Genomic DNA, 14,227 nt, shown 5'->3' on the forward strand with positions numbered 1-14,227 from the left:
AAGGAAAACAACACAGAAACACCCCCCAGAGTGATGACAGCAAGAGAAAATAAGCACCCCAATACACATGCTGCATATACTCATGGAGTGCAGCTGAGACAGGATCGCTGCTCCGTGCCCCACGTGCAGAGGGCAGATTTTGGTGTCTGCTGCAAGAGCTGTCCCAGAACAGTGATTCAAAGCACAACTGAAGTGGAAGAGATCTATAACTATACTCTAGCTGCACCTGTACCATTTTGGAAGTGCTGTGCTGCCATCAAACATGCTGCCTGCAGAGAAGGCTTCCTCTGAATGACCACCATTCATAGAACAGTTTGGGTTGGAAAGGACCTTAAAGATCATCAAGTTCCAACCCACCACACAAACCCCTTGCAATCTACTGGCAAGCATCAAGGTTTTCTGCTAGTAGGAAATGCACATTCCCTGACAAACTGTCACATCTGCAAAGAAAAGGAGGCTGAAGGGAGACCTCATTGCTCTCTACAACTCCCTGAAAGGAGGCTGCAGTGAGGTGGAGGTTAGGCTCTTCTCCCTGGTATCAGGTGACAGGAGGAGAGCAAATGGCCTGAAGTTGTGCCAGGGGAGGGTTAGGTTAGAGATGAGGAAAAATGTCTTTGCTGCAGGAGTGGTCACAGATTGGCACAGGCTGCCCAAGGAGGTGGTGGAGTCCCCATCCCTGGAGGTGCTCAAGAAACCTGTGGCACTCTGGTTTAATGGTGGTGGTGCTGGGCTGATGGTTGGACTCCATGATCCTGGAGGTCTCTTCCAACTGAAACAGTTCTGTGATTGTACTAAGCTAACCCTGCTTCAATATCCATGAAATAGGTCCTCCAAAACTAAGCTTTTTGAAATAAAAATGCAGTCTGATGCACTGCATGACTGAGGGTTTGTGTGTATTGCCAAGAACCATGGCTGGCTCACACAGCCACAGCACAGCTCCTGGCATAAAGCCACGTTGGTTACCTGCTGATGGGTAACTGGGCTAATCCTGGCCAGGGGACAAGGGGCAACGGCTTTGAGCTGGACAGGGGGAGACTTAGGCTGGAGACTGGTGGCCAAGAACCCAAGCACAAGAGGAAACACCTGCCCTGGCTGGGAGGAGAACACAACACCAAGGAAAAAACAAACCAACCATCCCCAGTCTCTCAGCCACAAGAGCCCTCAAGGGCTGCAACACCTCTCAAGCACAGGGATCTGTGGCACTGGGCCTCAGGGGGTATTGGAGAGGGGCCAAAGGAAGAAAACCTGGTCTGGCCATCTCACAGCTCACTGTCACAGTGACACAGCCTCAGCAGAACCAAAGGAAAGGTTACAATTTAGATATTAATTAAATCATAGAATCCTAGGTTGGCCTGGGTTGGAAGGGACCTTAAAGATCATCCACTTCCAACCTACTGCCATGGGTAGGGACACATCGCACTAGAGCAGACTGCTCAAGGCCTCATCCAACCTGGCAGGGGGAATTCACAGCCTCCCTGGGCAACCTCTTCCAGTGTCTCCCCACCCTCACTCAAAAGAGTTTCTTCCTCTGCTCCACTCTCAGTCTCCCCTCTCCCAGCTCAAAGCCATCTCCCAGCCCTTGTCAAAAGTCCCTCCCCAGCTCTCCTGGAGCTCCTCCAGGTACTGGAAGGTTGGCCCAGGGAGACCTTAGAGCATTCTGTTCTCCAGGCAGAACAGCCCCAACTCCTGTAGCCCATCCTTCAGCCTTGAGAAGAGAGAGAGGCACAAACTGCCTGTGGCATTTGAAGAAGATAGACACAAGGAAAAAAAAAGAGAGGGAGCATTGCTCCAGATGGCAAGGCAACTGCCATTAGAGAACACAAAAAGCATTCCCATTTCATTAGCTAAGAGGTACACAGTCCACAAGCCCAACAAAACAGTCTGCACTTTTGGATCCTGACTACTCAAAATATCAAGGAAATATCATGACTTTTTAAAAAGTCAGTTTTCCTTAATATAAATATATAGATATATAATTTATATATATATGAATAAGTGGGAGGCAGACTTTACATTCAACAAACTGATCAGGACATTTGTGGCAACGTCTCTCCTGTTTTGACAGCTCTCTCTGGGAAGTAACTGAGTTTACCAAGAAATCCATTTCAAATACAGCCTTGCTCTGAGGTCCAAATCTTGAGCCCAATGCCCTGAAAACTTTCCAGGGCAGCTCAGATGAGCCAATTCAGCTTCCCAGGAAGACGACCTCAGAACAGGAAGGTGATGACTTCCAAAGCAAGGTGAATTAAAAGCTCTGAAACTGGAGGGGTTACCTGCAATAATGCTGAAGCAAAAGCAAAGCAAAGCCCACTGCTCACCTGTCTGTGAGTGGCTGGGAGGGGATTCTTTTCCCTAAGGAGGGAAGATCCAAGGAATCTGGCTTTTTGTCTATTCTGAGGCACGCCTGGATGCTGAGGAATTTAAAGATATGTACCTTACCCTTTAAACAGATCTGTTGGGAAACAAACAGCAACAGCTTAGTACACAGCAGGTCTTTTGCAAATGCAGCCAAACAAATGCTTTCAACACTGACTTTGTAACCCAGAACTTCCCTCAAGGAATAACAGAGCTGAAAAATAAAGAACCCAAATCAGAGAGACAACCTGGTTGGTGTAACTTGAAGAGCTTCCTCTCCCCAAGATCCTACTGCAAACTGCTCAGCTGGAATGCTTCAGTATGCATCTGTGTTGCTGGGATCTGCATTGGATTGTTATCCTAAAGCATCACCTGGAAAGCTTCAGTACTGACCTGTGCTGGAGGGATCTGCATTGGGTTGTTATCCTAAACCATGCCCTGGGAATGCTTCAGTACTAACCTGTGCTGGAGGGATCTGCATTGGGTTGTTATCCTAAACCAGCCCCTGGAATGCTGCAGTACTGACCTGTGCTGGAGGGATCTGCATTGGGTTGTTATCCTAAACCATCCCCTGGAATGCTGCAGTACTGACCTGTGCTGGAGGGATCTGCATTGGGTTGTTATCCAAAACTATCACTTGTAGGTGACGTAGTTTTCTGTAACAAATGGGGATTTCAGTAATTTTATTACAGGAAAAATCCAGCTTTACCAAGGGCAGGTCTCCCAGCTCTGCAACGAGGGAAATAAAAGGAAAGAATCAGAAACCTTCTTAACACTTCACCTAATTTCCCCACAGCAAGTAAATGAAGACTAATAGCTTACCATCTGGCAACATATGGAGATTGTTTCTTCTTATGTTTAATTCTCTAAGTGACTGTAGTTTTCCTATCTGCTGGGGAAGAACCTGAAGCTCATTGCAGCTGATGTCCTAAGAAAGATATCATTAAATAACTTCACTAAGATCCTGAACCATCCATTGCAGCTACCATCCTAAGATGTAATCAATCAATTCAGACCCTGAGGTTCATTGCAACTAATACCCTAAGAGAGATGTAATTAATAAACTGAGAACCTGAAGTTCAGTGCAGCTGAGATTCTGGAAGAGATGTACTTGAACTAACTCAAGAACCTGTAGCTTATGGCAGCTGACATCCTAAGAAACACTTAATGAGTTAACCTGCAGCTCACTGCAGCTATCCTAAGAAACATTTAATCACTGAATTAACAACCTGAAGTTCATTGCAGCTAATAGACAAAGATACAAGTAATAAATTCAGACCCTCATGTTCATTGCAACTAGTATCCTAAAGAAAGATTATTAATAAAGTAACTCAGAACCTGCAGCTCATTGCAGTTGATCTGCTGGAGGGCAGAGAGGCTCTGCAGAGGGACCTTGACAGGCTGGACAGATGGCCAGAGGCCAAGGGCAGGAGACTGAACACATCCAAGTGCCAGGTTCTGCACATTGGCCACAGCAACCCCAGGCAGAGCTACAGGCTGGGGTCAGAGTGGCTGAGAGCAGCCAGGCAGAGAGGGACCTGGGGGTGCTGGTTGATGGTAGGCTGAACATGAGCCTGCAGTGTGCTCAGGCAGCCAAGAGGGCCAATGGCATCCTGGCCTGCATCAGGAACAGTGTGGCCAGCAGGAGCAGGGAGGTCATTGTGCCCTGTGCTCAGCACTGCTTAGGCCACACCTTGAGTCCTGTGTCCAGTTCTGGGCCCCTCAGTTTAAGAAGGAGGTTGACTTGGTGGAAGGTGTCCAGAGAAGGGCAACAAAGCTGGGGAGGGGTCTGGAGCACAGCCCTGTGAGGAGAGGCTGAGGGAGCTGGGGTTGCTTAGCCTGGAGAGAGACTCAGGGGTGACCTTCTTGTTCTCTACAACTACCTTAAGGGAGGTTGTAGACAGGCAGAGGTTGGTCTCTTCTCCCAGGCAAGCAGCACCAGAACAAGAGGACACAGTCTCAGGCTGCACCAGGGGAGGTTTAAGCTGGAGGTTAGGAGGAAGTTTTACACAGAGAGAGCGATTGCCCATTGGAATGGGCTGCCTGAGGAGGTGGTGGAGTCACCATCACTGAAGGTGTTCAGGAGGAGACTTGATGGGGTGCTTGGTGCCATGGTTTAGTTGATTAGGTGGTGTTGGATGATAGGTTGGACACGATGATCTTGAAGGTCTCTTCCAACCTGGTTTATTCTAGTCTAGTCTATATCCTAAGATAGATAATAAAGTAACTCAGAACCTGCAGCTCATTGCAGCTGATATCCTAAGATAGAAAATTAACTCAGAACCTGCAGCTTGTTGCAGCTGATAGCCTAAGATAGACAGAACTAATCAACTGATGTTTTGAATTAAACTAAACAAAGGAAAAATGCTATCAAAATGACTCTAAAGCATACTGCAAAAGAAGAAATTGTGTCTTTCCTGGCTTTAGCACCAAGGGAAGAAGGGCCCCACCAGAGCTCCTCCAGCACTCAGTGATTCATGCTTCAGAAAGAGAAGTCAACAAAATGAACCAATGCCTGATGGAAGATTGCCTTTGAGATTAAAACAGTGGCCTAGGAATGAGGAGCTCCTGGTGTAGCTCCCCTGTCAGTTAACTACTGCTCGTGCTGCTGGCAAATGATTTGCCTTTTAGACAATGCCTTCTTCCTTCAAAAGCCTTGAAGCAATCCATGGTTCCCAAGAGCACCAGGAGGCTCCCAGCACTAGAGGGTGACAAAGCTGCACAGAGCGAACGCAGACCGCAGCTCTTTCTGCCACGCGTCCTCTGCCTGCTCATTGCTTAGGAAGCGTGCTTGCTATCATGGTTCAGAGATCTACTCACCAGCTCCATCAGATCTCTCAGCTTCCCAATCTCTTCTGGAATGGAGACCAGCTTATTATTACTGACAACCAGAACTTTCAGTGGAAGATCAAACAGGTATTTTGGCAACGTTGATAAGAGATTTCGGCTGGAAAGGAAGCACAAATGAAGAAGCAAGGCCAGGTTATCATCTTTGTAAGCCTGATGTGGAGCTGGAGATGCACATTGTACAACTTCTCCCCTGTTCCAGAAGATACTCTCCACCTACTAGAACTACATCTAAATTTAAGTTACAACCTCCACCCTGAATTCCTTCCCCGATAAAGGCACTCTCACATATGTCAGTGTTGGGTCCCCATCTGGCTTGATGAAATGAGGATGTACTAGAACTGCAGCTGACTCCACAGTGTTCAGAGGAACCTCTCTTCTCCAGCCTGAACAGCCCCAGCTCCCTCAGCCTGAACAGCCCCAGCTCCCTCAGCCTGAACAGCCCCAGCTCCCTCAGCCTGAACAGCCCCAGCTCCCTCAGCCTGAACAGCCCCAGCTCCCTCAGCCTGTCCTCACAGCAGAGGTGCTCCAGCCCTTGACTCATCCCTGTGGCCTCTGGCCTCACTCCAGCAGCTCTGTCCTTCTGCTGGGGACACCAGAACTGGAGGCAGGATTGGAGGTGGGGTCTCAGCAGAGCAGACTCAAGGGGCAGAATCCCCTCTCCTGCCCTGCTGCCTGCATTCCTCTGGGAGTGCTGGATATAAACTCCAGCACAGGAGGTTCCACCTCAACATGAGGAGGAACTTCTTCACTGTGAGGGTCACAGAGCACTGGAAGAGGCTGCCCAGGGAGGCTGTGGAGTCTCCTTCTCTGGAGCCTTTCTAGACCCGAGTGTGTTCCTGTGCAACCTGTCCTGCTCTGACAGGGGGACTGAATTCAATGACCTTTGTAGGTCCCTTCCAAACCCTAACATCCTGTGATCCTTGTGGCTTCCTCTGGACTCACTCCAACAGTTCTGTGTCCTCCTTGGGATGGGGACACCAGAACTGGACACAGCATTTGAGGTGCTCTTGAAGGCAGCAAAGTTTTACACCTGTAGTTTCTAAGCATAAGGCTAAAATCAAAGCCAGCTTTGTAAAGTCTCCTTCTCCTCAGCTTCCAGGGTTGACCAACTAAAATCTCCTCATGCAGTCAGTTCCTTCCTACAGAGGAAGCAACAGCTGCTAGCCCTAAACCACCAAGGATAAAGCAAAGAAACAAAAGAAATATCTTATCTGTCTGGGCAAAGATGAAGCCACAATGACTTGGTGAAGGAGAAAGTGACCTCTCCAATGAGGTGAAGTTACATAAAGACCCCAAATCTTGAGCTTTACTCACCTGATGTTCAGGTATGTAAGCATCTGCAGGTTTTTGATGGATTCTGGAATGGATTTGATGCAGTTGTGATACAAGTTTAAAGTCTCTAGTGGGGCAAACAGCCAGACATCAGGAGGAATCTCAGTAAATCTGTTCTTTGAAAGATCTAGAAGCAAAATAAAAGAGAGGAAAAACAAGACCCCATCAAATCAACTATAAAGCCTCCAAGTCCATTATTTTTTCCCCTGCAGCAAGAGAGAGAACTACCCACTGTTATTCTTGGCATGCTCCTAAGAATCAAGGAGTTGCAAGAAGTGTAAAATAATTCAACTGGACCAGATGCTACTGCACAGAATTAATACATAAAAGACGTCCAAACACTGGAAGATTATCACAGTATCACCAAGGATGGAAGAGACCTCAAAGATCATCAAGTCCAACCTGTCACCCAAGGCCTCATGACTAGACCATGGCACCAAGTGCCACATCCAATCCCCTCCTGAACACCTCCAGGGATGAGGACTCCACCACCTCCCTGGGCAGCACATTCCAATGGCTAACAGCTCTCTCTGGGAAGAACTTTCTCCTCACCTCCAGCCTAAACTTCCCCTGGCACAGCTTGAGACTGTGTCCTCTTCTTCTGGGGCTGCTTGCCTGGGAGAAGAGACCAACCCCTTCCTGGCTACAACCTCCCTTCAGGGAGTTGGAGAGGGCAATGAGGTCTCCCCTGAGCCTCTTCTGCAGGCTAAGCAACCCCAGCTCCCTCAGCCTCTCCTCACAGGGCTGTGCTCAAGGCCTCTCCCCAGCCTCATTGCCCTTCTCTGGACACCTTCAAGTGTCTCAATGTCCTTCTTAAACTGAGGAGCCCAGAACTGGACACAGGACTGAAGGTGTGGCCTAACCAGTGCAGAGTACAGGGCACAATGACTTCCCTGCTCCTGCTGGTCACACTGTTCCTGATGCAGGCCAGGATGCCCTTGGCCTTCTTGGCCACCTGGGCACACTGCTGGCTCATGTTTAGGTGGCTGTCAATCAGAACCCCCAGGTCCCTCTCTGCCTGGCAGCTCTCAGCCACTCTGACCCCAGCCTGTAGCTCTGCCTGGGGTTGCTGTGGCCAAAGTGCAGCCCCTGGCACTTGGACTTGTTGAATGCCATCCTGTTGGCCTCTGCCCATCTGTCCAGTCGGTCGAGGTCCCTCTGCAGAGCCCTTCTGCCCTCTAACTGACCAACCTCTGCTCCCAGCTTGCCGTCATCTGCAAACTTGCTGATGACTGACTCAATCCCCTCCTCCAGATCATCAAGGAAGATGTTAAAGAGCATGGGGCCCAGCACTGATCCCTGGGGGACACCACTGGTGCCTGGCTGCCAGCTGGCTGTGGCACCATTCACCACCACTCTCTGGGCTCAGCCTCCAGCCAGTTCCTAACCCAGCTCAGAGTGCTGCTGTCCAAGCCAGGGGCTGACAGCTTAGCCAGCAGTTTGCTGTGGGGGACGGTGTCAAAGGCCTTGCTGAAGTGCAGGCAGACCACATCCACAGCCTGCCCCACATCCACCAGGCAGTCACCTGGGCATAGAAGGAGATCAGGTTGGTCAGGCAGGACCTGCCCTTCCTAACTCCATGCTGGCTGGGTCTGATCCCTTGGCCATCCTCTAAGTGCTGTGTGATTGCACTCAGGATGACCTGCTCCATAATCTTGCCTGGCACTGAGGTCAGGCTGACAGGCCTACAATTCCCTGGCTCGTCCCACCGGCCCTTCTTGTGGATGGGCACCACCCTGGCCAGCTTCCAGTCTTCTGGACACAGTCTGAAGCTGCACCAGGGGAAGTTTAGGCTGGAGGTGAGGAGAAAGTTCTTCCCTGAGAGAGTTGTTAGCCATTGGAATGTGCTGCCCAGGGAGGTGGTGGAGTCACCATCCCTGGAGGTGTTCAAGAGGGGATTGGATGTGGCACTTGGTGCCATGGTCTAGTCATGAGGTCTGTGGTGACAGGCTGGACTTGATGATCTTTGAGGTCTCTTCCAACCTTGGTGATACTGTGATACTGTAAAGCTCCCCTCCTCTGGCTTGGATCCAGTCCCCCTAGCTCTGACCATATGAAATCTTCACAAAGGGCAGAAAATCCCAGTGGGGTGGGGCCCAAGAATCCTGGAAATCACCATTTCACTACCAAACCCTGTGTGGGGAAAGCTCATGATACTATCTGGGGGAAAAAAGCCTTGAGAACCACTGTCTACTGTTGTTGAAAGCAACTCTGCAGCCCACCCCAGGCCTCTCAAAAGGATGTGGCTTCTAAGAAAAGCTGAACAGCTGTGCAGATCCCCTACTATTTCAGGCTTCAGCTCTCAGTTCCTAACACTGGTATGAAATAACTGGCTTTGTGCTCACTTCCTCTCACATCATCCTTGGAACAGACATACAGAAGCAGAGAGTTGGAAGACAGCTCCAAGATCACAGAGCCCAACTGTCCTCCTCACATCACCATGGTCTTAAACCACATCCCCAACTGCCATGGGCACACATTTCTTCAACAGCTCCAGGGATGGGGACCCCACAACCTCCCTGGGCAGCCTATTCCAATCCCTTTCCACTCTTGCAGCAAAGACATTTTTCCTCATCTCCACCCCAAACCTCCTCTGGTGCAACTTGAGGCCTTTTCTTCTTGTCCTGTCATTAATTACGTGGCAGAAGAGCCCAACCCCCACCTCACTACAATGCCTGCCAGGGAGCTGTAGAGAGCAATGAGGTCTCCCCTCAGCCTCCTCTTCTCCACACTAAACAACCCCAGCTCCCTCAGCTGCTCCTCCCCAGCCCTGCTCTCCAGCCCCTTCCCCAGCTTTGTTGCCCTTCTCTGGACCTGCTCCAGCCCTCAATGTCCTTCTTGGAGTGAGGGTCCCAAAACTGAACCCAGGGCTCAAGCTGTGACCTCACCAGTGCAGAGTACAAGGGGACAATCACTGCCCTGCTCCTGCTGGCCACACCATTGCTGCTCCAGGCCAGGCTGCTGGTGGCCTTCTTGGCCACCTGGGCACCCCCTGGCTCATGTTCATCTGGCTACCAACCAACACCTTCAGGTCCTTTTCTGCTGGGCAGTTTCCAGGCACTCTGTCCCAAGCCTGGCGTCTTCATGGGGTTGCTGTGACCCAGATGCAGAATAGAATAGACTAGACTAGGACTAGACCAGACCAGGTTGGAAGAGACCTTCAAGATCATTGTGTCCAACCTATCATCCAACACCACCTAATCAACTAACCCATGGCACCAAGCACCCTATCAAGTCTCCTCCTGAACACCTCCAGTGATGGTGACTCCACCACCTCCTTGGGCAGCCCATTCTAGAACTTGGCCTTGTTGAATCCCATACAAGTGGCCTCACTCCACCTATCCAGCCTGGCCAAGTGCCTCTGCAGAGCCTTCCTACCCTCCAGCACACTAACAGTCCCTCCCAATCTAGTGTCACCTGCAAACTTACTGAGGCTGCCCTCAATCTCCTTGTGCAGATCATTGATCTTTTATCAAAGACCATTAAAGAGATCATTAAGGGCCATGAGGATGATCAGAGGGCTGGAGCACCTCTCCTGTGAGCACAGACTGAAGGAGTTGGGGCTGTTCAGTCTGGAGAAGAGAAGGCTCTGAGGTGTCCTCATTGTGGCATTCCAATATCTGAAGGGGGCTACAAGAAGGCTGGGGAGGGACTGCTCAGGATCTCAGGCAGTGATAGGACTAGGGGGAATGGAATGAAGCTGGAGGTGGGGAGATTCAGGCTGGAGATGAGGAGGAAGTTCTTCCTCATGAGAGAGGTGAAGCCCTGGAATGGGTTGTCCAGGGAGGTGGCTGAGGGCCCATCCCTGGAGGTGTTTAAGCCCAGGCTGGATGAGGCTCTGGCCAGGCTGATCTAGTGTGGGGTGTCCCTGCCCATGGCAGGGGGGTTGGAACTAGCTGATCCTTGTGGTCCCTTCCAACCCTGACTGATACTAACTGGCCCCAGCACTGAGCCCTGGAGGACATCACTTGTGGCCAGCCACCAACTGGATTTAATTGCATTCCCCAGCACTCCTAGGCCTGGCCATCAGGCAGTTCTCACCTGTATGCAGCCCACAGTTTAAGTTTATTTCCTTTGTCCTACAACAGACTGAAGAAACAGGTTAGAAAGTGGCTGAAAGAGTAGTTCCAAGCCACTGTCAGGCTCAGCAGCCTGAAGCATAGAACTGGCAAACAAGCTATGAGCAGCATTTCTCAGGGCCACCACTGGCATCAGAATCATTTAGTGTCTGCATCACCAGCCTGGGAAAACAGGGTAGAATGTGCCCCCAGGAAGTGCAAAGGCCACTGCAAGTTGGAGGGAGTGAAGAGGGAGCTCACATGCTGGAGGGACAGGATGCCAGCCATTGTGACCCTGACTGGCAGACACCAGTTTAACAAAGGCAATGCAAAGGCTTGCACCTCAGTCAATAACTCCTTTTGATTTTCTTTTTAATTGGTTTTGGGTTGGAAGGGACCTTGAAGATTACCCAGTTCCAACCCCTTTGCCACAGGCACGCCTGCCCATGGGTGTCCCTACCTTCCACTAGCCCAGGTAGCTCAAGCTCCCATCCAACCTGGCCTTGAACACCTCCAGAGAGGGGACAGCCACAATCTCCCTGGGCAACCTGTGCCAGAGTCTCACCACCCTCACTGGAAAGCATTCCTTCCCCATCTCCAGTCTCAATCTCCCCTCTTCCAGCCCAAAGCCATTGCCCCTCATCCTGTCACACCCAACCCTTGTCAAAAGTTCCATCCCCCGCTCTCCTGGAGCCCTCTCAGGAACTAGAAGGCTACTCTAAGGTCTCCCTGAAGCCTTCTCTTCCCCAGTCTGAACAGCCCCAAGTCAGCCTTGTCCCCATTTCGTGTGGGGTGCAGGACAAAAGGGTAGAAGCTATCTTTGCAGATTAGAACATGTGATGGTGGCAGGCTGAAAGCAAACCATCAGTGTGCCTGGCAACATGCTACAGGTGCTCACCAAGGAAAATGGACTGCTACAATGAAACACCACTTTCTAGAGGCAGCATTGTTGGAAGTAGCCTCAACTTCCTGAAGTTTGGAGTCTGTGACATTTGAGCTGCCTGGCTGTGATTGCACCATTCCATCACCTCCATGAAACATTCACAGGCTGGCTGTGGCTGTGAGCAACCTGCTGCAGTGGGAGGTGTCCCTGCCCATGGCAGGGGGGTTGGAACTGGCTGAGCCTTGAGGTCCCTTCCTAGGCTCACAGTTGTGTGATTTGCTGAAGTGCCACAGAGCCTTCCTTCAGATCAGGGCACCCACTGCTGACACTGAGCTCTGCAAACTCCAGCTGCACAAAGCAGAAAGACCTAGGCTCTAGGACTGGCATTCCTTCCTGGTGCAATCTGTCAGTGCATGGCTAAGAAAACACTGTAAGAATAGAGGAGAACACTTCTGGATTGGAGTGTTTCCCTGCAGACAAGACAGGCTTCATCTGATGGAAGCATGCTGCTGGCACTTGACACGAGAATGGTTTTGTAAGGGGTTAACAGACTGAAGAATGAAGGAAAGCAGCTAAATGCAGAAGTGCAGATGGTTTAAGATGACAACTCCTCTAGAAGTGAGATTGGAAGGATTCTCTGCTTAACCAGTTGAGACTGGAAGCTTCTAAACTGGGAGTGTGATAAGTAGCAAGAAGACACCCATGAAGGCCAGGGTATTTCAATTCACAGTCTCTGCAGAAGCAGCACAAGGGAGGGCATTATTTCTAGGGCTACCTTTCAAAGAGGAACTACAAAACCAAGAAGCTGACTGCAGCATAGGGTTTTTTTTTTCCCCCCACAGGAAGAGTGAAGTCTTTACTGACTGTGGGACAATGATTAAAAGGCAAAGCACAGGCAGTTCCAGGGGAAAGAATTTTAGGACCTCATTCAGTTTGGAGGCAAAGCCATTAGGAGGTATCTCAGATAAATGTAAGCCATGATCAAAAGGAAACCCCCAAATCCTCAAGCTGTCAGCTTCCAGCAGTGTGCAGGAAGTAGTCCAACAGCATTACCATCATGTTGGCCTTGGGTCTGCCCTTTCCTCTGAGCATTCATTACTGGCTTCTGTCAGAGGCATGCTGCTGGCCTTGCTTTGACACAGTACAACCCTTGCAAGCACTACACATCCAATGTGAAATACAAGGCTTGGCTGGAGGACCCACTCTGCACCTCACCCCCTGCCTGTAACACTGCATTACAATTTGCTGATAGGGGTTTGTCTGCCCCAAGTGTTCCAAAGTTGTATTTAGAAACTAGACCGAAAGCAACCACCTGCCCCCCACCAAAATCCAGCTCTGCTCTCCTGACTTGGGATCCCTACAGAATTTCCTAGCCAGTTTCTCCAGTAATGCCTTAGCCAAGTCTGGGCCAAAAAACAGCTAAGCACAACAGGAACTAAAGACCAATGGCATCCTGGCCTGCATCAGGAACAGTGTGGCCAGCAGGAGCAGGGAAGTCATTGTGCCCCTGTACACTGCATTGGTTTGGACACACCTCGAGTCCTGTGTCCAGTTCTGGGCTCCTCAGTTTAGGAAAGATGTTGAGACTCTTGAAGGTGTCCAGAGAAGGGCAACAAGGCTGGGGAGGGGTCTGGAGCACAGCCCTGTGAGGAGAGGCTGAGGGAGCTGGGGTTGCTTAGCCTGCAGAAGAGGAGGCTCAGGGGAGACCTTCTTGCTGTCTACAACTCCCTGAAGGGAGGTTGTAGCCAGGTGGGGGTTGGTCTCTTCTCCCAGGCACCCAGCACCAGAACAAGAGGACACAGTCTCAAGCTGTGCCAGGGGAGGTTTAGGCTGGAGGTTAGGAACAAGTCCTTCCCAGCAAGAGAGATTGGCCATTGGAATGTGCTGCCCAGGGAGGTGGTGGAGACCCCATCCCTGGAGGTGTTTGGGAAAGGCCTGGATGGGGTGCTTGGTGCCATGGTTTAGTTGCTCAGATGGTGCTGGGTGATAGGCTGGACTGGATGATCTCAAAGGCCTTTTCCAACCTGGTTAATTTTATTCTAACCCTGCCGGTAGCATTAATGGAAAACAAATCTTTACTTGGAGCTTCCAAACACAGAGCTATGGAAGAAAAGGGAGAAAAAGCAAGCAAACAAACACCCACCCCCACCCAAAAACCTCCTGAAAACAACAGTTACATCCACCTCAAAAACACTGCAACCAACCAAACCAAATGCAAACCTATGGGTACCCTGCAAAGGAGGGAACACAGCAGTGTGTTCGAAGGAAAAGCAGCTTGCTCACACATTATCATCTGCCAGAAGGTTAAGCAAATAAAATTAAGGGGAAAAAAGGGGGAAAAAATAAGGGAGAAAGATAGATTTAGTGGGGGAAAAAAGACACTCTTCAAGAGGCTTTACCACCTCCTAGCTTCTGATCACCACTGCTTTGCATAAGCTCCCTAGCACTTTGCATCACAATGCAGAGATAAGGAGGATGCTGAAACTCCTGATTGATCCTGATATTCAGGAACTCAGGGGAAAGGAACTCTTAAGCTTACAGAATCGTTTCAGCTGGAAAAGCCTTTTAGGACCCTATCCAACCATTCTCTAACTCTACCGAGGCTGCTGCTAAACCATGGCCCTCAGCACCACACCTCTGCCTCCCTGAAATGCCTCCAGAGATGGGGATTTCACCACCTCCCCGGGCAGCCTGTCCGAGAACCCTTTCAGGATGTTTCTTCTAATGTTCAACCTAAACCTCCCCTGGG

The 14,227-nt window shown here is 50.3% G+C and overlaps 1 protein-coding gene across 2 annotated transcripts in view; it reads right to left on the reverse strand.

The window, feature by feature from the left end:
• LRCH2 (leucine rich repeats and calponin homology domain containing 2) overlaps nt 1–14,227 on the reverse strand; it is a 64,137-nt gene that overhangs the window by 32,398 nt on the left and 17,512 nt on the right. For both annotated transcript variants that reach the window (XM_054169645.1, XM_054169644.1), the window contains exons 2-6: nt 6,520–6,664; nt 5,176–5,302; nt 3,178–3,283; nt 2,948–3,084; nt 2,319–2,452 (exon numbers count right to left, since the gene is read on the reverse strand). In XM_054169645.1, coding sequence (XP_054025620.1) covers nt 2,319–2,452; nt 2,948–3,084; nt 3,178–3,283; nt 5,176–5,302; nt 6,520–6,664 — 649 coding nt within the window. The remainder of the gene's footprint in view (nt 1–2,318; nt 2,453–2,947; nt 3,085–3,177; nt 3,284–5,175; nt 5,303–6,519; nt 6,665–14,227) is intronic.

Source organism: Dryobates pubescens, chromosome 18, assembly GCF_014839835.1.
Source record: "Dryobates pubescens isolate bDryPub1 chromosome 18, bDryPub1.pri, whole genome shotgun sequence".
Classification (NCBI taxonomy): domain Eukaryota; kingdom Metazoa; phylum Chordata; class Aves; order Piciformes; family Picidae; genus Dryobates; species Dryobates pubescens.